Raw genomic sequence first — 24,842 nt, 5'->3', positions numbered from 1 at the left:
GTCCAATTGATTATCTGGCAGATTTCGTCCAATTGATTTCTCTCATGGGTGTGAGCCTGCCCACCCATGAGAATCTATTGCAGCATGGAGGGGTTGTGAGGGAGATGGTGTCGGCGGCCACGGCTACGGTGTGTGAGGATTATGAAGGAAGAAGATGAAAGATTGGTGTGTGAGGATTATGAAGGAAGAAGATGAAAGATTAGAGGAATGAAGAAGAAAGAATTAAGAGTTTAATTTGGAGATTAATTAGTGACTTAAAAATCAGAATTAACAGTTTAATTTGGTCAAAATCGTCGTTGGCCGTTAGTTTTTAACGGAACTATTGACAGAGGACCAAAATGATCAAATTTCCATATGTGCAGGACCAAAAAATCCAAAAGATAAAGTTTAGGATCAAAAAGATAAAATGACCATATGTTTAGGACCAATTTTGACCTTTACTCTTTTTTTTATCACTACATTAACAAAATGGATATCCACAAATCTATAACGAAGCATAATCCTCCATATGAAACAAAATGACCAAACAAACTGCTACAAAGCACAAATAGTTGTGCTTTCTGTAACAACAAATCTGTAGCTGTTCTTGGCTCAACATGGTTAAACATTCGAAACGAGCTATCTAACACCGTAAAAGTGAACCAGTGACATATCAAAAAATCCGAACTATACTCGAAGGAAAATACCATTTGTACATTTCGTTGTTACAACACCAAGAATCCAAGAGCAAGCAGATCTGCCTTGAATCCCCTCCAGGTTAATTGGTGTATATACGTATGTGGACACGAAAACCACGAGTGCTCGTATATAAAAAATGAAAAGCACCTGAGGCCGATTAATGGGATGTCTGTGTTGCACCATCATATATGTATGTTTCACTCTGATCTTCGTTCGTCTTTCTGATTGGCATACACTGGTAACATCCAACGAGAACCGTGTTTCCTCCTCCCATAACACCGCCAGTAAAGCAACAGTATCCCGGCTATGACTACAAGGGGAATCGCCCATCTGTAGAACAATACATGCACAATTATAAGTTTTTTTTTTATTAAACGAATATTGGTTTTGCAACTTTCAACTTGTCGGGTTATCAACTCAAGAACAAAAATCCCTACTTCCCTCTTTAAACACAAAACATACACATATAGCACAGGATCGTAATTACCTGTCTAAATCGAGGACAGGACTGTAGACCAAAGTTTCCCAAGTCTTCACAATACCATGCCACACGGGGTTGTAGTAAAGAGATTCTGAGGACCAGAACATTCGTGTATACACCTCTAAGAATATAAAAAGTACCCATGCTCCCAACTCGATCAAAATGAACTTCACGATGAATCGACCCACCACCACCATGACCAGTGAGAAGGCCACCAACCAATTAAAGAGCCTTTGGTTGTATTCCTTGATAAAGAGAGATTTTGCTTTCCCCAACATCTGCATTCAAATATAAATGGTCTTGATATAACGGCAGGTAAAGGTGAATAAAAATTTAAAAAAATATGCACTACTCATAGATGTCAAAACGGAGATTTTATCTAACGGGAGGAGATTCAGGAAAACAAGCCAAATCTATCATTGATCAGTTTCTGTTTAATTGTACCTTCACACAATCTGACAGAATCCTAGGGAATAAAGAATTAACATAACCAGTAATTGAGAGTGTCACGAACCTTTGACATTCGCATCTCGTATTTGGTTTTAGATGGTCCAACACAGTCGTGTTCAAAACTCTGGTTGCACTGGTTGAATCCTGCATTAAATTTAGCCATAGATGGGAGTCTGAGTACTTGTAGTTGATCCATTTTTTCCTCGCATGAAGTATATAGACCCTCACACAACTTTGATGATTGATATTCATTGATTAGAACAAAGTTCTTGTACACCTGCATAGACCTATGGATAAGCAGAGAGATTCCAAGAACTCTAGAAGGAAAGCTACTGTTCTTCAGTCCGTACCTTCTCAATCTCCTCCACCAACTGCTCAGCTGAGCGCTTTGCATGATGATGCCCAAAATGTTGCTCATCAAATGCCACAAGAGATGCAGATTTGGCATCTTCATGAGTTTGTTGAAGAGACATCTCCGTTGTCGGGAAACTCAAAACAGCCATGTGACCATTATATAGTTTCAAACAACGCTCCAGAATACCCTTATTGAAGACCTCCACGAGCGAGCCTGTTGATGGAATCTCCCCTTTATTTAGTGCCTCAAGAATCTGGAACACAAATTTATCTATAAGGAACGGAAGAAAGCTAGAAAAGTTTCGCACATGTGAATTCACAAGGTAATTACCAATTCCTTCACCAAGAAGTTTAGACGATATCTTAAAAGTCCACTAAACTAGAAGGGGTAATTTGATCATCCTTAATCTCTATTCTCAATTGAGTAGATTATGAACATTATATTTCAATATTTTGGACAGGAACAGAAAATAAAATAACAAGAAGCTACACGAGTTGTTATGCAAAACTGAAGAAATGCCAGAAAGGAGTAGAAGATTGCACCTGATTCAGGAAAGATACAAATTCCTTGCCATTGAGTGTATTACCCTGGACAATCTTTGGCCGGATTATAGAAGAAACGACTTCCTTCAACTGATCCCTCTTCTTTACATACATAGGCTCAAGTTCATCATCCTTCATATCACAGAGCTTTGTGCGCTGGAGATGGGGCTGTAAACAGGGTTCGTTTAGGATTTTACATCAGTATTAAACAACCACTACCAGAATGAAATGCTTGGAGCCGTCCCTGCAGGATCGCAGATTGTTCCCAGCAGTTCATTATCTTTAGTTCCTATGATTTAGTTGTTCAGAAATATAGTTAAGTTTAGCATTTAGCTGTTCCGAGTAGTGGCCTCTTAGGAGGACAGTTATCTTTTATTTTCTATATTCTTTTAGTTATATCGTTCTATCTTTTATGCTTTCCTGTCTTCTGTTCAATTCCAGCAGCAATCACAATCTTCTCTATCAGAAAAGAATAGCTGTGACACTTGAAAGTATAACCACAAACCTGAGGTAAGCTAAAGGCCGTGCTATTATCACCCATGACAGCCAATGACTCACGAATCTGGTTGACCTGAAAGCAATGATCAAAAATATTATATTAAGCCATTTTGAGCATCAGAACACAACATGCTAATGATAACAAAAGAATGTAGAGATTTGGCATACCTGATCAATATTCTTGTCCTCTGCTCAAAGAAAATCCCCACACAGTTAGATTCGCAATCATTATAACTTTTTCTAATACATGGCAAAGAGGCAAAGACAATTTTCAGATTGAGAAACAAACCATTTGCATTAGGGACTCGACGCAGAGCCTCATCAACCATTTCTTGCACCGACTTCCCTTCTGAAGTTCCCAAATATGAATTTCACATAAGAAATATTAACAAGGATAAAAAAAAGGAAATACAGCAGCTATATTACCAAAAACTAAGGGTCTTGAAATGTAACTTGACTGTGGTCTATAATAATAGTAAGATAAGCAAGTAGATTAGGGTATCTGTACACTTACGTAGAAAATCACGCTGGATTAACCATAATAACTTAGCCGGTTCAAAAGCCACATCTTGCCCCTGAAATAAAAAGAAAATTTACAAAATTCAACCTCTAAGCATTATCTATATGCGTAAATGTGTGTGTTTTTGTGTGTTCAAAGGAAAATTAGTTTCAAAGAAACAAAAGGATCACCTTGACTCTGTTCATCATGTTCATTTTCCAGAAACAGAAACAAAAAAAAAAAAAGTGTATCAGGAAAAATGAACTAGGTAGAAATGGCAAACAAAAATTAACCACAAAAATATACTATGAGCTATGAGGGAACTAGCAGCTTCAAATTTACACGCTATTACGGACCTTCCATAAAATTCTTCAGCAAGCTCCACCGCAAATGATAATCTAGATATATCTGCCTCTCGTATCTAAGAAAGAAATACCAAGCAGCTAATAAGTGCATTAATATTTGGTAAATAATACCACTGCCAGCAGCAGTGAAGAACAACACGTTTATAGGTATGTAAAACCATGAAAAAGCCATAGCAGCCCTTTCTCAACGTTGCAATCACTAAGGCATAATCTATACTTGCAATTTCCATACAATTAATCTTCTAGAGCAATTTTGCTTCTATGTTAAATTAAATCCCTGATCAATATACAACCTGGGCAAAGAACTGGCGGTGAATCTGCTTGAGTGAGGCATTTACATAAAACCTTTTGCTACCTCAAACTATTTTTCCTATCCAATAAAAGCCCATGCAACCCCATTCTATAGCCCCATACCATATCACAACAGCAGGGTGCTTTCAAGATATTTTTTTATCATAAAAGTTGCAATCATCTGCATAAAAATACTTCCTGAAGGGGATTGCAAGAGGGATAACAGTAACATACCGTCTCGGGTAGATTATATATAAGCACGGAACTCATTACAGTAGCCAGGGCAAAAATCCTGCAGAGCAGATGATAGAAATCCATATTAATCAATCAGAAGCTTTTCTAAAATACTTGGTATCAGTAACAAAGTAGACATATAAGTAATTTGGAAAATTACCTGTCATCATACACATTAGACTTCCCTACACTTTCAAAACCCTCTGTATCAAGGTAGAAAACAGAAGTCGTAACTCCATTGATATCCACTTCGACTGGAGTACCCCACACCCAAATACCTAGAAAAACCAATACAAAGATTTGAACACACATATAAATTGTACTCATATAGTATTATGTCATTTAGTACTGGCCGAGATTCAAAATCAGTAGCAAAAACCTTTGGTTTTAGTATCACGCATGTGCCCAACACCAAAACCTGCCAAATTATTACTTCAAAGTCAGGAATAGGGAAAAAGAGTTTACAATGGATCACCATTACTTAATATGCAAAGGTTATTAAAATGCACCTTCATCGCATGATAGGGAGAGAAGCTGATTCAGTAAAAACGATTTCCCAGACCGATATGGACCAATGACCTAGAAAATAAAATAAAACTGTGTCAGCAAAAAAAGGACGTGGGATTTTGGAAAAAATTACTAATGCCAACAAAAATTGCTAAACATGAAGACATTTATTATCCTCCTAATCTAATGCTTCAAATTCTACTACTATGTTCTTTTGAAAAGGTACGAACTGGACTCTTCCTCATGAAAAATAAGATAATAGAGTAGCAATTGACATGCTAGTGGCTTTATTAATCTATCCCTTACAGCAACAGCTGCTATAGGTGTGGTGATTTTCTCAATTGCTTCCAGGCCTTCTCTTGACAGGCGTAGTTTTGTGTGGCCAGGATCCGGTTCTATGATAGGAAACCTGTATAGAGAAAATATCAAATCTACGAAGAAATAGATATAAGTCACACTGGCAACTAAGATGATTGACTACGACATGCTAAATCAGAAACCCAAATAGATTAGGTACCGTAGTAGGCAACCTACAAAGCAAATGTACAACAGAGGAAGAAACACGTATAGCAGTTCAAATAAAATCATATGGCCATTACAGTGGCAGGTTACATGCTATCTTATTCAATTTCTATGATCGGTTTCGTCTAGTTATTACCAGCAAGCAACTCATGTTTATCAACAATGAACGCTTGTGTCAATAGTTAGTAGATTCTACTGCCCTTTCTAAGCTCAAGAAAGATTACAATCAGAGCCACATGCACACCATCATTCTTCTAGTGCTAAAAAAAAATCACAGCTAACAAAAAGAATGGAATTCTTTACCAAGCAAGCATTCACTCCATCTCCAGTTGCACTATATATTTTCTTAAGAAGTTCGAAGCCAGCTTATCCATTCATCGACAAACACATTACGCAAGCAATCTCAAAGCAATCAACTACCTTAAACGTAATTGGTACGGAGTTCATCCTAGAATCCTTATAACTATTATACTAGCATCGTACTCTCACTCATTCATGTCTTGCTCAATGTGACATATACCAAAGCTAAATTTCAATACAACACTCTATTTGCCCGTGAAGTGAGTACTGCAAACTACGCTAACTGCAAAATTGCAAATATATTCCTAACCAAGTCATCAAAATATCAAACAAGCCTTTTCCATCAAATGCTTAAATTGAAATTGAAATCGAAATCAGCCAAAGGTGAAAAACCCCCGATTAAGCACAATCATTTCCAATGTTCACAGGAGCAAAAACGTTCACTATATCAATAATTATACAACCACACATTCACATAATCCAATAACTTCTGGAAAATGCAGAAAAAAATGAAAAATAGGAAAACTCACGCTTGACGGAAATTCTCAATAGAGAGCGACACAGATGCGAAAAAGGAGAGAAAAATCGCCAAAACGGCAACCGGACTCAACGCCAGCATATCTGATCCGTGGAGAAGCAGCTATCCACAAAATGCAGTGCAGTTAAGCGCATAAATCGCACCACAGCAATCACAACGAAGGGGAAAACGTGTGGTTTTCGAGATATGGAGAGAGAGAGGGGGGGAAGGGTGGGGGATCTCGAGATTAAATGGAGAAATTTGAAGAGTTGAAAGTGAATTGTAACTGGATTTCGGATCTTGAAAGTTGAAGGTGAAGAGGAAGAGTGGAAGAAGAGTTTCTTCTCTTGATCCGTGACGGACTACAGTGGGCCGCAAAGTAGAGGATTATTCCGCACCCGTTTACAACTCCCGACAGCAATCCGATTTTAATTCCTCGCTGCGAAGTAAGCGCTCCGGACAAATAGCGACTTTAGTTTGTCTACAAAAAGTGATTTTTTAATACTTAAATAATTAACATGGTTGACTCGATAATTTTATCATCTATCATTAATTGCTCTGATCGTTACAGAAATTTATTTCATTTTCCATAACTAATACTACTAGTCCACCTTTTTATTTTGGATTATATGTAACATTTAGATACTTTTCGATTTGTTTAATACAGTAAGTTTTACAAATTTGTATTTATGTTATTAATTCATTTGTTTCGACTGAATTGTTTTTATTTGAGGGTATTTTTTGAATATGAAAATACATCACAGCATTTTACCAGTATATTTAAATTTAGTTCTAAGAATATTTATTTTTCATTATATTTGTAACATTAATTTTCTGATCCAAATCGTATCGTACATACCATTTCCAATTTATTTTAGTCAAAACGATTTCGCATAGAAAATCTCTGATTAATAAACAATTCAAATTCAGGTCGATAAGGAAATTTTGGTTAAGTGCTAGTATCAATTAATAAATTGAGGGAACATCTTTTTTTTTCCATGAACTTTGCCAAAATATCATTTTAGGTTGTGAACTTTGATAATATCATTTGAGGTCCGTCAACTATAAGTTAATATCATTCGAAGTACTTTTTTACTATTTCCAAGATTTTATGGACGAAAATACCCTCAAGACCTTGAAGTGTACATATTTTTAATTAACTTATCAAATACTCATATTTTTCGATGAATTTTCTAAATATAATTTGACCTTCAATATTATCACTTAATTTTGTGACATGCAAGAAAAGTTTCTTCAACATTTTATAATTAAAGAATTTTAAAATATTTTTGAGGCATGAATACTTGTAAAATATCAAGGTCACGGTCAATAGACGATACTTTAATCTTGATATATTATTATCAATATATCAATATTCAAGTATCGTTTATTGAATGCGACATTAATTTTTACGAGTATCCACATCTTAAAAATATTTTAAAATTCTATAATTATAAAAAGTTGAAGAAGGAACTTTTCTTGCATGTCACAAAAGTAATAATATTGAAGGTTAAATCATATTTATAAAATTCGTCAAAAATATATAGTAAAGATATTTATAAAAAATATGAGTATTGATAAAGTTTATTAAAATACCCTTCAAGGTATTGAATTTGAGGGTATTTTCATCCAGAAAAAACTTGGAAATAGTAAAAAAGTACTTCAAATGATATTAACTCATAGTTGACGGACCTAAAATGATATTTTCAAAGTTCACGGACCTAAAAAATTTAAGAGGGAACATCTTTTTTGGTCCGCGAACTTTGCCAAAGTATCATTTTAGGTCCGTGAACTTTGAAAATATCATTTCAGGTCCATCAACTATGGGTTAATATAATTTGAAGTACTTTTTAACTATTTCCAAGTTTCCCATACTCATATTTTTTATAAATATCTTTACTATATATTTTTTATGAATTTTTAAAATATAATTTGACCTTCAATATTATCACTTAATTTTGTAATTAAGTGACATGCAAGAAAAGATCCTTATTAAATTTTTTATTATTAAAGAAAAGTTCTTTATTCAATTTTAAAATTCTTTAATATAAAAATTGAAGAAGCAATTTTACTTGTCAAATAATTAAGTGATAATATTGAAGGTCAAATTATATTTAGAAAATTCGTCAAAAATATATTGTAAAGATATTTATAAAAAATATGAGTATATGATAAGTTTATTTAAAATATATATCCTTTAAGGTATCGAGGGTATTTTCGTCCAGAAAAACTTAGAAATAGTAAAAAAGTACTTCAAATGATATTAACCCATAGTTGATGGACCTGAAATGATATTTTCAAAGATCACGGACCTAAAATGATACTTTGGCAAAGTTCGTGGACTAAAAAAGATGTTCCCTCCACCAAGAAAAATTGATACTGATTTCTGCCATAATAGCAATTATGCTTACCATTTTATACTAAATTTAAATGTGCCTTGTTATTTTGTTTGGGAGGGCGTAGGGTTTGATTTCCCTTATTAGTAGTATTTTTCAATCATAAAATACAACTGAGTTTTAAATTTTAGCTAGGATTTAAAATTATTGATAAAATCAAATAATAAAATAAGCTTTTGGTAAAAAAATATTTTCAATTTGTATGATAACGAGTAGTATTATAGTTTTTGCTTAAACTGGATGTCAAATCTTAAACCTTTATAGATTTGTATTTTTCATACTAATTTTAAAATACTTTATAAACTACGACTATAACTTGTTATGGTCGTTGCAACAAATCAAGCAAGTTTCAACACTCGCATAATGTGACCAAAAGTCCAAAACGATATCACGTTTTAGTTGGTAAGATAATGTCGTATTATGCTTGATTAAATAATTTATTTGTTGAATAAAGTTTATTTTAAAAATGAATGAAAAGATAGTGAAAAAATGAGGAACAACAAATGAAAAACGATATAAAATATTTTACAACAAATAAGATTATTTAATGTAAAATAATACGTGTCCAATGAAAAACAGTTCTATATTTATTTTCAAATGTCCTACCATTTTAGTTGATGTTTATTTTCTACGATTTTTTTCTTATATGGTGAGCCATACTAAGAGCATTTGTAGCGGGGGCATGTCCGTCCGTGCCAGCGGCACGCTCCACCGCTGCAAGCTGTCTGTCCGTGCCAACGGTACGACGCTTGTAACGTCCCACTTTTTCAAACCCTAATTTTTGGGTTATAAAAATTTTGCATTAAATGCTATGATATGTGGATTATTTGATGAGTAATTAATTGCATGGTGTCTTTGTGATCTAATTGCGTATGAGAATTGAGATTGAGTTGAATAGTCAACTTGTTGAAATTATGACGTGGCTATTGAATAGTCAAAGATGTGGAAAATATGACGTGGCCGTTGAAAGGTCAATGCGTTGAGATAATGAAGTGAAAGTGAAGAAATGATTGATTTGGTGTGAATTTTTGATGCGGAGTAATATAATCGTGGATTATTTTTCCTAAGGGATGAGTGAGAATTAAATAGAAGCATTATTTAATCATGTGGAATTATTCGATCCCTCCTATTATTATTTGGAGAAGAAATCCTATTTTTCTTGGATTTAATTATTTGTTTGGGATGATTATCCAAATTAAATCAAAGTCCGATTATACTTTAATTCCACCTTGGAATTTTCGAAACTCCACTTTGATTTTTCCCATGAGATTTTCGAAAATCTCATATATTGGAGAAGAGAGAATTATTTATTTATTTGATCCCTTACTTATTCTCTTCCATGAATAAATATAAATATGCTAGAATATCTTACCATATCTTGCCATATCTAAGAAGATCTTGCCATATCCTAATTAAATTAGGATTTGAAATTTAATCCTTGTGAGATAGGCATAAAAATCGCGTACTACTATTATTTGGAGAGGATTTAATTATTTATTCTGCTCCGTGATATATTATTCTACTCCGTGAAATATTTGAATTTAATTATAGGCTAATTAAATAGCCTATAATTTTCGAAATCCTCCTAATTCTCAACGGTTTCAACGCCAACTACTATCAAATCTCTCCATATCTTCTAAAATCTTTAATATATTTAATTAAAGATATTATATCCTACACTCTATAAATAAGAGAGAGACCCTAACCCTAGAAATCAAAACCGACGCCCCACTCCTCCATATTTTCGAAAATTCTCTCCCCCACTCTCTCCAAATTTTCTTCATCCTTTCTTCAAGAATTCTTCATCAATTGAGAAGAATCCAAGTTGAAGTTCAAGAATTTATTGAAGAACCAAAGCTATAATTTGTTTCTACCGATTGTTCTTTTGGAAAAAGGTACTTAAATTTTGATCTCCTCTTCTTCTACCGATTAATCGGTGTTCTTGAGTCCACATGCATTTAGATTGAGTGAAGGGGAACTAAATTGATGAATTTGAGATGTATGGATGTGTGTGTGTGTGGTGGTGTGTGTGTGGTCGTGTGTGTGTGTGCGCACGCCTCGGTCGACGTGCACATGTGTGGTGTTCGTGTGCGTGTGTTGTGTGTGTAGAGCACTCATGCGTGACACGATTTAATAGTGAATTTGGAGTTGTTAATCGAATAAAAATGATATGCTAATCATACCTTGATTTTGGATGATGATATTAAAGATTTATCGATGGGAAAAAGGGAAACATGGGAACATGCATGATTTGAGATCAATGATTGAAACTGATTTGTGATACGCCTAATTTAAAGGTGATACTTCGCGCTCTCAGCGTGATAAACGAGGAGAAGAGAATACTTTCGAGCTAAGCCGACGAGGTGGGCTTTCTTTTAAAATAAGGACATTGTCCTAAACTGATATTGATGAGAATGAGATATGTGTTATCATGTCTTGATTTGTTTTGTCGTGCCTATCCCTCGTGGCTATGCCACTATTGATTTAATCGAATTCGGATCCTTGTAGAGCCGCAAACTCTACTTGAGTTAGTGTACACCAATGTTAGACCGAGTGTTAGCGTACGGGTTGGCCGGTCTAGTGACCTGGATTGCGGCCGCATTCCTTGTCATGTAGAATGAGGATATGGTAAACGTCGATGTGAAAAATGGTTGCGCGACCGTGATATTTGATAAAGAATATATTTTGGTGCCTCGGGTCTTTCTAAAGTTAAAACCCCGACGGACACTTGAAAATGGCATGATAATTACTACTGTTGATAAAAAACTGTTTTCGGCAATGAGTCAACTGAGTATGATTATAAGTACTCACCGCATGTGTTTTCCCTATGTGCAGGTTGAGCGGTGGCGAGCGGGCGGTGGTGTTGAGTAGGAAATAATAAGATGATCTGTTGGAACTCTAAGTGTCGTTGTGTCTCCATACATAGCCTCACTTCTTTCTTGGTCGCTTCCGCTATATTATGAAAACTTGTGATCTTTTGGTTGGGTTAAACTCTTTTATTTCGTGGAAATATGTTAGATACAAAACAAATGAGATTACTTTGGAACTTTTGCTATTTTTTTGAGCATAATTGGTGATAGCCTTTTGTTGGATTTCATTGCTAAGGCATTATTTCTCTCCTACTTAATTGTTCATTAAATGCTTTGGTTAAATCCCTTTTTAAATGGAACCCTAGCCTATGATCTTTGATGCATTTAAGTCCGCCTAGTTAACGATCGCCGCATTTACTATACCCTAGATGGGCGGGTCGTTACAACGCTGCTCTTAAATAAGAGCAGGTCCGTGCCGCTGAGCAACCTTACATGGCATCTCGCGATAGTCGTTGGCAAATTTGATTTTTTCTTTTAAAAAAAAAATCAAAATTAATTAAAGAAAACGTTTTTAAATAAAAAAAATATTTTTCCACTTCCCAATAAATTATATCCGTTTTCTACACACTTTTAATTTATTTTTTCAAAATTCACATTTTTTTTATTTTCTAGGATTTTAATTATGTATTTTTATTTTTTAGGATTTAATTATGTATTTTTTATATTTTAATATAGTTTTATATTGTAAAAATGTTTTTAGTAATTGAAGTATTTAAATTGAATAATAGGATGATGGGACTCTTGAGCTTGTCCTTATGAAAGAGCATGGATGTAAATGTTGTCCTCTTACCTAAGGACAAAGATTAAAAGTGGGTCCAGAGCCATCTCTATGTTCTTATTTAAGAGTACGGATGAGAATGCTCTAACAAATTTTTGACTACTTTTGTCCCCTCTGTTTCTCTTATACTATAATTAAATAATCAATTACGCATTAAAAATCGCATGTTCTTCACCATCTTTAACTTTTATAAGACAGGAGGGACTACGATGCTTTTTTGTTATATATAGTATAATGTGAGGTCGTTTTAATTGAAATCCGATAGTATAAACAAGACACGAAGCAATAACAATATCGAGATGGGCCGCGGGGATGGGCCTAGGTCAATAAAACTCGCATCTGAGCCCAATTCTAACAAACGCAAGGACAGGGGCAGAATCGTCCAAATTGAAATATTTTCCGGCTTGCGAAATTGCTTTTTTCCCACCCAAAAGCAACCGCCAAAATTTCGATCCAGATTCAAAAACCTTCACAAAAACGCAATAAATTTCCTCTCTTCACTGTTTACGCACACAACATTCCTGCTGTTTTCTCTAATTTCTCAGGTAGTAATGCTTTGTTACATCGTTAATTGTTTTCTCCTATGGCTGTTTTGATCTGTTTGGTGCTTGAGTTGTGTTGATTTTCTGTTAGTTTGTGGATCGGTAATTTTATCACCTAAGCTGACCAGATCTGCTGTAGAACACGACGTATATTTAGATTTATGTTCGTTTTCTGGTTTTTTTACATCGATTATTTGCGAGGGTTGAGAAAAAGCGAAGGATTTTGGGAAAGGATTTGAATGTTTCTCTAGTGTAATACTGAAAGTCGAAAAACTGAGCTAGAGGATTGTAGAGATTTGTTTTAAAGCCTAGATTTTTCTTGAGATTTAGTTGTGTGGACAATTTGTTTTAAGCAATTAGTAGTGAGATTTGGTTCTTGTAAAGGTTTGATGAAACATCGTTTATACAAGGAAAAATTGGCCCCTTTGTTTGTTATTTGGAGCTATTTTGTGCCTGGTTTAGTTTGGTCCTTTGCTTTATGATGAATCGTTGATGAACTGTGTATTTTTAGATGTTATGTCTAATTTGTTTGCCTTTATGAAGTTAGAGCTGAAGCTGCGGTAAGATTAAAATGGCTGGAAAAGGTGGAAAGGGGCTCGTGGCAGGGAAGACAATGGCAGCTGCTGCAGCTAACAAGGATAAGGACAAGAAGCGGCCTGTTTCCCGGTCAGCTCGTGCTGGCCTGCAGGTATAAATACAGCTCTATACAACTCAAAACTTAAAAAAACCAACATATAATTGACACAATTTCACTAGAATTTTAAATACTTGTTTTGTTGAAGTTAGCTTTCCACACAGTGTGCGTTTCATTACTGATTAAACTTTTGACCATCATCTATAATATGTCCAATGCATCACAGTTGTTGGAACATAATAACTATAACTTTCCAGTTGCCACACAATTGTATTATGGTTTGGAATTGTTACTGCTTGGTATGCTCATGTCCCTTGCTAATGATTTGCGGTGTATGTTGAATATAAGCGCTCCATGAGCAGTGTAGTAACTCGTAAGGTCCTTTGTCTTTGGTTAAATAGACAGTTCTGCTGCTCATATCTTTGGCATGTTGGATTGAAAGGGTTCGTTTGGTGGTATAGGTTGCATTGAGACACCTACTTCTGAATTGTATGCTAGTAATATACTAATTTCTTTTGTTTGCTAGTTATATTGTTGTATTAAGTTCTTTGGTGGCGCGTTCTTTGTTGCGTTTTTGTGTTTAGATTGATTATGGGAGAGGTCTTGTAGAAAAGTTTTGATTTTATTGGCAAAGAGTGTTTGTTTATATTGTCAAGTCACAAATGCTTCAAATTCCATTCCTGTCTGTTGCTTTATAGTTTCCTGTGGGAAGGATTCATCGCCACCTCAAGTCGAGAACCAATGCCAACGGAAGAGTTGGAGCCACAGCAGCTGTCTACTCCGCTGCAATTCTCGAGTATCTGACTGCTGAAGTGCTCGAGCTGGCTGGGAATGCCAGCAAAGATCTAAAAGTGAAGAGGATAACGCCAAGGCACTTGCAGCTGGCGATCCGGGGAGATGAGGAGCTCGACACCCTCATCAAAGGAACCATTGCCGGTGGTGGTGTGATTCCTCACATTCACAAATCCCTCATCAACAAAACCACCAAGGAATGAGGATTACTGCCCCAAATCTATTTAATTTGATCCATAGTGATGCGTTTGTGACATTGCTTCTATTTGATTTAGATTTGTATGCTAGGAATTAGATTTCAGTCGTAATTATGAACAACCATTTGAACTGTTTGATCGTTTGATGTAGTTTGTTTCTAACGTTATGTTTGATGAAGTATCTGTCCTTTTAGTTTGCAATATGCATTTTGAATCATGCTGATGGTTCTATTGTTACATTATTTTGTTAGAATATCCATTTTATTTTGTATCAGATGTCAATTAGTTTAAAATTAAAGATTTTAAATATTACTACTTCTATTTCGAAAACAGAAGTAGTATGCCAGGCTACTATATTTACCTAACATTCATATAATGTCACGAAACAATAAGCGGTAGTATTTCAATTTAATTATTAAACTTAGTGGTACTAGTATTTTAATTGAATTATATATTACACTTCTAGACTGGATTCTAATTTCTAAGAATGAAACTTGCAGGTCGGATACTATGAAAAAGATCATAGTTAGCATCATAGGATAGAGTTAGTGTGACAGTCTACATTAGCAAGTAACAATGAATGATTGATGAAAAATGAAAGTAAAGCCAACACCAAAAAGTTGAGATAGAGCTCATGTACTGCAAGGTCGATATTTTACAATCGCATATAGGCATTATTTAAATATAAAAATAACAAAAAATATAAAATATTTGTATACAGATATATTTGTATGATTTTTTAAATATAAAAATAACAAAAAAATGTACATGTATTCCTCAATCTTTATATGTAACAGCGAAAATCAATATAGGCATTATTAAGAATCTGTATAGTCATCATGCCCATTCTATATACATCGTGGTATAAAATGTAAATAAATTAATGTATATTAGTAATCAGTTGATGATAATTTTTCATAAATAGAAATGCCCATATTTTTATAGGACGGAAATGGAAAATGCTCATATTTTTAAGGGATGGAGGGAGTATATAAAGTGAGACTTATATTTTACTATTTTTTAAATTAATTTTTATTTATATTTTTAAAATTTATTATTTATATTTTTAAAATTTCGTGTCAAATTTAATAAGACTTCTAATTGGAACGGATTGAATATTTGTACAATATATCTACCAATCTACACTAGTCACTACTAATACTTTTTTCTAGTGGAAATGACTATCTTACACAAAATATGATAACACGATTCCCCACACAATCACAACTTGAGCTGGAAATGGTCAGTCATAAAATTCAACATTATTTATGTGAAATTTCATAGGCATGCTTCACACACCAATCATTGAACCCAAATCCGATGATAATAAAATAATTAAAGAAAACAAGAAAAATTTCATTTGGTAAAGAAAATATGTACTAATATGTATCTTCTGTCAAACTAGTTTTAATAAATATCCATAAGCCCCATTTTCAGACTAAAAATTTAAATAATTCAACTACTACTTGAGTTCGCCCTCTCATAAACTAATTGTGTTTTATACTTATAGTTTTTCCTTGCATTTGATCCTATTTAAATACAAAAACGTAATGTTGCTGAAATTGCATGAATATAAATTAGGTAGTTGGGGTTCATAGATGCTAAAAAAAATTGGAAGGAGCTTTCAAGTATTGACAAACAAGAGGTGGAAAGTGGTTGTATTTAATAGCCTTTTCCCTCTCATGTCTTCACATGGTAGTCCCATTTTTGCTGTCTTAATTGTTACGACCTTAGATAATGTAGGTCCATTTCTATCCTTAAAAACTGTTATATTTAACCTTTTCACTTCTAGGCTTCTACCAAATAAATTATAGTTCCAAATATTTTTAGCAGCGGTGGAAGTTGGATATATATAAGAACTTTCCGTGCATAGTACAACCCAAAACATAAGAGCATCTCCCATGGTAATAGGCTAGTCATAGGTCAGTCATACGCTAGTCACAAATTCCTCTTGCCATATCATCAACACTAAAATTCCTCCTGCCACATCATCAGGACAAACAACTGGATAAGCAATAGGCTAGCCACAACAATCAAAATTAAAAAACAACTAAATTTACGAAATTAAACACAAAATACGGAATTAAATTTACGACACATATACGGGAAAATGCAATAATTTCATTCAAATTAAAAAAAGCGCGTCCTAAAAAAAATTACATAATTAAAAAAAAAATACATAAAGCAAAAAAAACTATCGTCGTGCAGTCCTCCGCGCCCACAACTCTTCAATTAAATCATTTTGGAATTGAATATGGGCATCCACTTGGCGCATGTCGGCATGTGCCTTGAGGCGGCCGATTTCATCGTGAGGTACCCCCCTTCGTACGTTGGGGGTGGCCACGCCATGGCTTGGACCGGCTTCATCGTCATTGGCCCAACTAGTCAGTTGTACAACTTCATCTTCGACTATCATGTTGTGCATGATAATACAGGCGTACATTATAGAAGCAATGCAATCGACATGCCACAAACGCGTTGGACCCTTAAGCGCCACCCATCGAGCCTGTAGCACACCAAATGCGGGCTCCACGTCCTTGCGCGCCGACTCCCCTGCCGTTCCACAAAGTAGGCCTTCCTGTCCTCATTTGCGCATCTGATCGTCTTCACAAAAACGGGCCACCTAGGGTATGTCCCATCCGCCAAGTAGTAGCCCATATCACGCCCGGTTGCCGTTGGCGACAAACTGATGGTCGGACCGACACCCCGGCACCGCTTCGTTGAAAAGGGGCGACGAGTTGAGGACGTTGAGGTCGTTGTTCGACCCGGCTACCCCCAAAATACGCATGCCAAATCCACAGCCGGTAATCAACTACGGCCTCGAGGATCATCGTGGGATTCTTTTCCTTGTAGCCGGTGGTGTAGAACTCCTTCCAGGCAGCGGGACAGTTCTTCCACTCCCAATGCATACAATCTATGCCGCCTAACATCCCCGGGAACCCATGCTTCTCCCCGTGCATCCGCATCGATCCTGACAGTCTTCGAGGTTAGGGCTTCGAAGATACTGGTCCCTGGAATATTTCAACGACGCCCTCACAAAAATACTTAAGACAATCCAGGGCAGTCGTCTCGTCGATGTGGAGGTACTCGTCCCACATGTCTGCCGCGCCTCCGTAGCTAACTGCCTGATTGCCGCAGTGCACTTTTGAATAGCCGAGTGGCCGGGTCTGCCGGCCGCATCGTGCCTGAAGCGGAAACACGATATCGACGCTCCAAAGCGTCAACGATACGCATAAACACCTCCCTGCGCGCATCCTAAAACGCCGCCTGAACAGGTTGTCCCCAAACCGCGGTTGCTCTGCGAAGTAGTCGTCATATAGCCACCTGATGTGCAGCTACGTGATCCCGATCAATCACTGTTCGGCGGTGGACAATGGGTCAAGGTCGAGGTACCCGTGGCTGCAAGGCCCTTTGTAACAGCCGCTCTGCCTCGCGATTCGTATAGGCCTCTAACTATTCCAACACTTGCCGTTCGAACTCCTCCCCAGCATCCCCACCACTACCACCACTACCACCACTACCACATGCGTTACTCATTTCGCGTTATTGCTCTTGTACAGAAATTAAGAGAGAGAGAAAGCTCGTTAAAACAAGCGATGCAAATGAAAATGACGTTCAAATCGCGTATATATAGTATTTTGGATATTAAACTTAAAAAAAAAAGTTGCGCTGGCCGATCGCTCGCCGATCGCCAGCCTACAATGGCGGCGAGCGGACCGACCAGCGCCGGGAATTGGCTAGCCGGTCGCTCGCCGACCATTGGAGATGCTCTAAAAGAAAAGCTTAAGAAATGCACAGAAATAAACTAATACAAGAAAATCAACAAAAAATTGCAATAAACATGAGTGATATCTCTTTTCGCAAAACGAAATACGCCCAGTAGTACTACCATATTTATTGGCGAAGCACAAAAGGAACATGATGGAATCAATGTAACATGAATGCAGATTCAAATGCGGCAGAAGATACAATTTTTGAATTTAAACATAGTTAAACTTAAGTCCAACAATCAGACCCAAAAAACAACACGAAAATCATTTAAAGATAGGTCAAGACCCAAGTCCAAGTCTCAGAGTCATGGATCTTGCCCCTGGCTCGCGGCTTCGGCTAGGAGGTCGGGCAACATCGGATTCTAAGTTTGAATCTCACATATGTTTGGATGCACTTTTTTTTAATACAAAGAGAAAAAAAAGTAAATATATCTATAAAGAAAAGTCCCCACACTTAGGGCCCTCCTTAGCCATATATGGAATTACGTAGGTAGACCAACTTCTAAAATACTTAGGTTAAGATTATTTATTTATTTGATCGACGATCCACTTCATTTTAAATAAATACATGTGATCATGTGATCATTTATCACGAGTCAACATATCAACTCTAAAAGAAGATATAAAGCTCATGCACAAAAAGTAGAAATCACAGTAGCTATCAGAAAAATAAAATGAGCTGTGTGTTTATCCATAAAATGCGAATAGTTTTAAATAATGAAAAATTGAGCTGTGTTTTTCCGTTGTTTTCTTGATTATGCGCAACGACCTTCTAATTTTGAGTAAATCCTCGCACATTTGTTCGGGCGAAAAATGTAAACTCTGAACACGAATTTTTAATCAATGAGCGTGGAGCCTCACTACAATTTTATAAAGTACGGAATAAGAATAAGAATAAGAATAAAAATAAAAATAAGAATAAGAATAAGAATAAAAATAAAAATAAGAATAAGAATAAAAATAAAAATAAAAATAAAAATAAAAATAAAAATATAAGATTCGGAATCAAGAATATAAATGTAGTTGGATACGAAGTCAGAACCTTGAGAATTTCAATAATGACAATCAAGATCTTTCTTCTCAACTTGAATTTTTTTTCATAATTGCAGTCTATGTTATAAAATAAGTTCAACTTGACCACATTGTAACTCTAAAAGCCTATATATGTAGCCATTTAATAGTTAATTGTAAAATTTATTGTGAAAAAACTATTGTGTGGTTTTTAAAATCTAAATGAATCTCGTTCACCATTGAGCTATATAAATTATTAAAAACGATGAAAATATATTCAGTCTATTATTTGGGTAAAATAAAAACTTAGACACATTGATAATATATCGTGCATAGTTTAATAGCTCAAGCACTTAATGGTAACAATAGTTCGATAATACTCATCTTTTTGATACTCCGTTATTTAGAAATGTGAGATAATTATATACAATTGTAGAGCTCGTATATTTAATAAATCTAATGTAAAATAATTATGAAAATAGAAAATGGATCAGCCAATCCACAAAGAAAAGTGACTCGAATCAATAAAATAGAAGATATATTTTTAAAACTAGATTTAATTTGTACTATTATACGTGCACATTCACCCATCTAAATTCATGAAATGAAATACTCCTACAACATAGCCAAAGTGGGACAACTTTCTAAAAAATATAAGTATCCTGAAATCAAATTAGTATCTTACTCTATTATAAAGTAATAATAAAATATTAGGCTTGGCCCGAAACCAGAATATTCGATTAATCAACATTTGGTAACAATTACCTATGTTGGAGTGGATTAGATTAGGCCCTACAAAAATGAATTTTATCATAAGCACCTGGGGAGTGGGCCCAGCCTCACCCCACCCCACTCCATATGATTTTCACTTTTCAGACATAAACCATACCCCAATCAATCTAATTCTCTAATTATAACTATTAATACCATATTTTTCATTTTTTAAATGCAGTAAAAATGCTTTAAACCAAAGAGACGGTGAGCATCGAGTTCGACAAAGTAGGAGACAAAAACCACGTAACATTATACACATCAATAAAAATAAAACAAGAGAATAGTAACTCCTCAAAGTGTAACATATCAAAGGATAACGTAAAAACTAAAAGCATCGAAATCAAGAAAAGACTCCGTAGAAGAAGTTGGACATGAAGGAAAAGACTTCTGAATTGAGCAAGACTAGATACAACCAAGAAATAACACATTAGTTATATCAAAGTATAGATATCAATCAAATGAACTAAAACAAAAAAGACCAATATACACATAAAAACAAGCGATGAAATTGTACCATAACTATTATTCCTACACGAAAAAAAAACTAAATTTTGGGGTCATAGTATATATGTTACTCTAATTTAGTGTATTTCTTTAATTTCGGAATTGAAAGTAATTATGTTGTGAGTAAAATTTGATAAAAAAAGAAAGTTGGTGGTGCAGAGAATATATCCATTGTAAGTAAATATTTCGCCCTTTTTACTTTATCTCTCTTTTCCCTTTCAAGAATAAAGTTATAACACAAAAAAAATGACAGCACATGATTTCTTTTACCTTTCTACTTTATTTTTTCTTGTTTTCATTTTTACAGTTTGCATGTAGCAAAAGTGACAAAATGAAGAAAATACTCAACCACGAAATGAAAAGGGCATAATATACCATTGTAGTATTTGTCACAATATCATGACAAAAGGCCCTAATTAGGAGTTCAGAAAATCAACTTCCTCCTAGGCAAGCTTGGCAACATTGCCTTGTTTCTCGACTCCAATGCCGCTAGATCTCGAATCGCCTCGCCGATGAGATCCTTGAACACGAGCCGTTCAATGTCCAAGATCATCTCGGACATCTCCAACGGGCAATCCTCCCAGCCGGAGATCCCATCTCTGGCTAGGTCTTTCTTGAGGACGCCACAAATGGTGTCGAACATGTCTTGAGCCGCGTCCCTCTCCCTCACTCTTTGGAACTCTGACCACACCTTGTCCAGAGGAGGCCAGTGCTGGCCCCACGTGGCCACCTTCCACGGAGGCAACCGCCTATTCCTGTCAAGGATCTCATGCACCGTGTCGAAGACCAACTTCCTTTGCAGCCTCGACACTTTGCACGTATCCTTTCCCTTAAGACGCCGTTGCTTCTCTAACAAAGAGAAGACGTCCGACTCGTGTGGGAGGTAATGGGATGCCCTTACGATGTCGGACACGTACACGAAATCGTCGTCTTGCAATGGGACGATCTCGGAGCTCCAGTCCTCAACCAGTTCAATACACTCATCTGTTTGCATCATTCAAACACCATACTTTTAATTTGATGTAGTTTATGTATGCAATAGTAACATTTTCCAAGATTTTGTAGCTTAAATTTGAGAATTTTTTATGACATGATGCAAGATTGATAGTGAGGAATTCACTCCAACAACAACAAGTATGAGTCGTTTTCAATTGATTATAAATCCAACAACACTACCATCAATGTGTAGGTGATACATCAGCCATATCGACCAAGGACGAAGGGTGTTCGATTGCTCAAGATTAACTAGTTAAACAGCTAGAAAAACAATGAATTTTGTTTAAGTTCTTGTTAGTCCCGCAACTTAAAAAAATTCACAGTAAAACCATGAATTTTAACATTTTAAAAAAATTTCTCCTTTCTCTTACATTCTTAGTATTCACTTAATCAATGATATACTATCAATAGTAAATTGAGACATTATCATGGGAAAATTGAGATGTTTTTTTATAAAAATTAATGCTTTGTACACTAGTAATTTTTAAAGTTGAAGGACATACCAAAATTTAACTAAAATTTGTGATTTTTCTTCGCATAACGTTTAATATTAATGCTATTTAACAGAGATGAATGAAGTTTGTACCTTTGAAATCAATACTACGTCGTGCCGTGATGGGTGAAGGGGAGGACTCGTCCTTGTACAAGGACGAATCAAGAACTGACACGGGGCTCGACTGCATTTCAGTTGCATTCATTTCCGCTATGCTGTGAAGCAGCTTATCACACCTCTCTAACAAGCTGCTCCCCTCGCTTTTACACCTCTGCAATTTCACATTAATCAGCTAATTACTTTTTAATTAATCTCTAATTAACATACGTTAATCACAATTACCTCTGTATCGGTGGATGTGGTGACGGTACTGTTACTGGAAATCGACGACGATTCATCCTCTCCGCCGCCTGCCTTCTTCTCTTTCCGATGGATCTCCGCCGCTGATCTACTGTTTCTCGGATTGAGCTTCGGAGAGTGAACCGGAGGTAGCCGCCGGTTTGGCGCTGAGTTGGACCGCCTTCCGAATGCAATGCCTTCGGTTCGGTTCGTGGTCGGATTTCGACCGGTCTGCGGCGGATTCCGGTCACGGCGGGGGCTCATCGACGGTGAATTTTCTGCGGAGAGACCGTACGCCTTCCGTCCGCCGCTGCGATTGTGAATCGGCGATCTCGACGGTTTCATCACGACGATCGGGGAATCGTCGAAGACGAAGGTGCGTTGGGGGATTTGGTGTAGCTCGGAGTGTTTTCTGGAATGTAGAAGTCCTTTGAGCTGGAGAGCTTCGAGGATTTGCTTCAGTGTTTCCAAATCCTTGGACGGCTCCTCAATTCCTCGCAGTTTCAATCTGTTTTCGGTCTCGCCGTTGATAGAAACCGCCTGCTTTGGCTCGGGGAAGAAGTCGCCGGAGTCGACGAAGCTTTTGCGTTGAAATCCGCCGCCTCTGTTGAATGCTTTCGGCGTATCAATATTAGCAGCATTCTTCAGCAGATAATTTATCGGATCTGAAAACAGGAGTGATTCTTCAGCGGCGGCGGTTTCAGAGGCCTGACTGGAGGAGAAATCGCTTCTCTCTGAGTCGAATCGCGAGTGGAAGAGATCTCTGGAGACTCTCGAGGCGGAGGCGGATCTTCGGAGCTCCGGCAACGGCTCCAGCCCCATGAGCCTGGCGATGACGCTGGGAGAACGTTGATGCAGTGTTTCGCCGCTCTCATCGCCGGCGCCGGCGCGGATTTCCTTGGGGTGGAGGCCGCCTTTGGCATCGGTGGTGGCTCTGCTGTCGAGCGACAGGCGCGGGGGTTCTCTGCCGAATTTCCACGAACACTTGGCGGCGGCGCCTTCTTTCATCTGGAAATCGGGGCTAGGTGAGGCGAGCGGCGGATTTCTAAATTCCATCGAGATCGCCGGCGAAGCAGGGGCTGATATCTCCGATTCCGATGCAGAATCAAACGCCTGAAACAAGGGGTGTCGGTGATATAGTCATATTGAATTAAGGTGTGAATGTGGAGAGAAGGAAATGGTACCGATGAGGGAGGGAGGCGGTTGGCGGAGAGAATCTGGTGGCGATCGAAGATTTGAAGGAAGCCGGTCATACAACCCATTTGTTTCCCCATATGCTTCTCCAAGCTCTGCTCGTTCATCATGCCTGCTGATATCTCGCCGGCGCTGACGTCAGACTCCGGTGACTCTCTTTCTCTCTGTCTCTCTCAAGCACACTTGAGTCAGCTACGTTAGCTTCATAGTAGTATTTGGGAGCTTACTCTCTCACCCGCTTTCTGCTCTTTTAAAGGAGAAATGGCGCAGGTGGAACAAGAGTTTTGCTATATTCACGCGCCCATTATTTGACTTTGATCAAAATTAAGTTCTCTATTTCATCTTCATTAACTCTAATAAGTTGACTTGCCTCCATTTTAAATTATACTCCTATTCCACTACTACTACATCTTCCTTTGTATCATAAAAATATTAATCATTTTTATTTTTAATATATTCTACAAAAAATTATTTCTATTTTTATTAGTCTTTATTTTTACGAGGCATAGGAAGTATAAAAGGAAATGACGGGGAAAATGGTTAGTAAATATATATTATACTTTTTAATGATATGACGATAATTAAGATAAAATTAATAAAGTTGGAAAAAAGAGGAAAATGATAGTTAGAGTAGTGTTAGTGGATAGTGGAATCATGCTTGGTAGGATAGATAACCCATGTTTTAATGGTGGTATGAGTTGTAAATAACTTGATGTATGAGGATAATAGATTGAGATAACTTTCTATGAATGAAATACTCATATTTTTGTGAGACGAACGAAAATGAAAAGTATACATATTTTTATGGGACAGATAGAGTATTAGTTTATGATAGGAGTAAAATATAAATAGAATGATTAGAATATATGATCCATTACCAAAAGTAGTACTGTGACAAGAATTGATGGAAAGATTGAAAAGAAAACTAGCCGCAAGTAATATGGACAGAGAAAGTAGCTTATAATAATTACAATATCTCCTTTTTATAGTTTATAATATTCTCTATTCTGCCACCAAAACAAAAACAACTTTTCTTTTGTAGGGTCATATTCTAATGTTTATAACATCCTAATCCAAAATCAAGACCAAATTTTCACCTTTAGATTTTAAAATTAGCGGATGAGATTAAATCTTATGAATCTTAATAAATAGTAGACAAAATATTAACAAAAGGGTAATATCGTCATTATGTTATCCTATGATAATTTTCGTGAATGTTTTTTTATATTAACATAGTGTATTACAAATATCAACAATATGACATAAGAATATCAACATTAGTACAAGAAAATATCAACACATATTTATTGAGA

The 24,842-nt window shown here is 36.2% G+C and overlaps 3 protein-coding genes and 1 long non-coding RNA gene across 5 annotated transcripts; 2 read left to right on the top strand and 2 right to left on the bottom strand.

Annotated features, from left to right (window-relative positions):
* Window positions 1-509: 509 nt before the first annotated feature.
* Window positions 510-6,630, bottom strand: LOC125223436 (guanylate-binding protein 4-like). The gene is made up of 17 exons (XM_048126582.1): window positions 6,253-6,630; window positions 5,207-5,309; window positions 4,903-4,972; window positions 4,773-4,811; window positions 4,554-4,671; window positions 4,394-4,451; window positions 3,860-3,924; window positions 3,695-3,701; window positions 3,519-3,579; window positions 3,294-3,353; window positions 3,173-3,192; window positions 3,012-3,077; window positions 2,507-2,674; window positions 1,960-2,217; window positions 1,674-1,886; window positions 1,166-1,437; window positions 510-1,008 (listed from the first exon to the last, which is right to left on the bottom strand). The coding sequence occupies exons 1-17, from the start codon at window positions 6,339-6,341 to the stop codon at window positions 876-878; spliced, it is 1,800 nt and encodes a 599-aa protein (XP_047982539.1). The 5' UTR covers window positions 6,342-6,630; the 3' UTR covers window positions 510-875.
* On the top strand, window positions 2,214-2,921 carry LOC125223437. Its single transcript, XR_007176716.1, has 2 exons — window positions 2,214-2,286; window positions 2,425-2,921. It is a non-coding gene; the product is annotated as an uncharacterized LOC125223437 (long non-coding RNA).
* A 6,053-nt stretch (window positions 6,631-12,683) lies between the features above and the next one.
* On the top strand, window positions 12,684-14,685 carry LOC125185374 (probable histone H2A variant 3). 2 transcript variants are annotated; one of them, XM_048081901.1, is made up of 3 exons: window positions 12,684-12,828; window positions 13,373-13,513; window positions 14,158-14,685. In XM_048081901.1, exons 2-3 carry the CDS (start codon window positions 13,397-13,399, stop codon window positions 14,452-14,454), a joined length of 414 nt encoding a protein of 137 aa, XP_047937858.1. In that variant the 5' UTR covers window positions 12,684-12,828; window positions 13,373-13,396; the 3' UTR covers window positions 14,455-14,685. The 2 variants fall into 2 exon arrangements, with proteins under 2 accessions (XP_047937858.1, XP_047937857.1); XM_048081900.1 differs by having other exon boundaries at window positions 12,695-12,828; window positions 13,369-13,513.
* Window positions 14,686-20,754: 6,069 nt separating this feature from the next.
* On the bottom strand, window positions 20,755-23,753 carry LOC125218107 (protein LONGIFOLIA 1). The gene is made up of 4 exons (XM_048119705.1): window positions 23,520-23,753; window positions 22,339-23,448; window positions 22,090-22,267; window positions 20,755-21,491 (listed from the first exon to the last, which is right to left on the bottom strand). Exons 1-4 carry the CDS (start codon window positions 23,637-23,639, stop codon window positions 20,932-20,934), a joined length of 1,968 nt encoding a protein of 655 aa, XP_047975662.1. The 5' UTR covers window positions 23,640-23,753; the 3' UTR covers window positions 20,755-20,931.
* Window positions 23,754-24,842: the final 1,089 nt, after the last annotated feature.

This window comes from Salvia hispanica, chromosome 4 (genome assembly GCF_023119035.1).
Source record: "Salvia hispanica cultivar TCC Black 2014 chromosome 4, UniMelb_Shisp_WGS_1.0, whole genome shotgun sequence".
In the NCBI taxonomy this organism is placed as follows: Eukaryota; Viridiplantae; Streptophyta; class Magnoliopsida; order Lamiales; family Lamiaceae; genus Salvia; species Salvia hispanica.
Note: the sequence above shows the minus strand (reverse complement) of the source record. Positions and strands in the feature narration are given on the sequence as shown.

Excerpts from the sequence above, each read along its gene's own strand:
- LOC125223436 (XM_048126582.1), bottom strand. The coding sequence starts at position 6,341 with ATGCTGGCGTTGAGTCCGGTTGCCGTTTTGGCGATTTTTCTCTCCTTT. Across the intron at positions 4,812-4,902 it reads CTCCCTATCATGCGATGAAG|GTTTTGGTGTTGGGCACATG; the intron begins GTGCATTTTAAT and ends ATAATTTGGCAG. Across the intron at positions 4,452-4,553 it reads TCTAATGTGTATGATGACAG|GATTTTTGCCCTGGCTACTG; the intron begins GTAATTTTCCAA and ends TCTGCTCTGCAG.
- LOC125185374 (XM_048081901.1), top strand. The coding sequence starts at position 13,397 with ATGGCTGGAAAAGGTGGAAAGGGGCTCGTGGCAGGGAAGACAATGGCA. Across the intron at positions 13,514-14,157 it reads CAGCTCGTGCTGGCCTGCAG|TTTCCTGTGGGAAGGATTCA; the intron begins GTATAAATACAG and ends GTTGCTTTATAG.
- LOC125218107 (XM_048119705.1), bottom strand. The coding sequence starts at position 23,639 with ATGATGAACGAGCAGAGCTTGGAGAAGCATATGGGGAAACAAATGGGT. Across the intron at positions 23,449-23,519 it reads ACCGCCTCCCTCCCTCATCG|GCGTTTGATTCTGCATCGGA; the intron begins GTACCATTTCCT and ends CCCTTGTTTCAG. Across the intron at positions 21,492-22,089 it reads ACGTAGTATTGATTTCAAAG|ATGAGTGTATTGAACTGGTT; the intron begins GTACAAACTTCA and ends TGATGCAAACAG.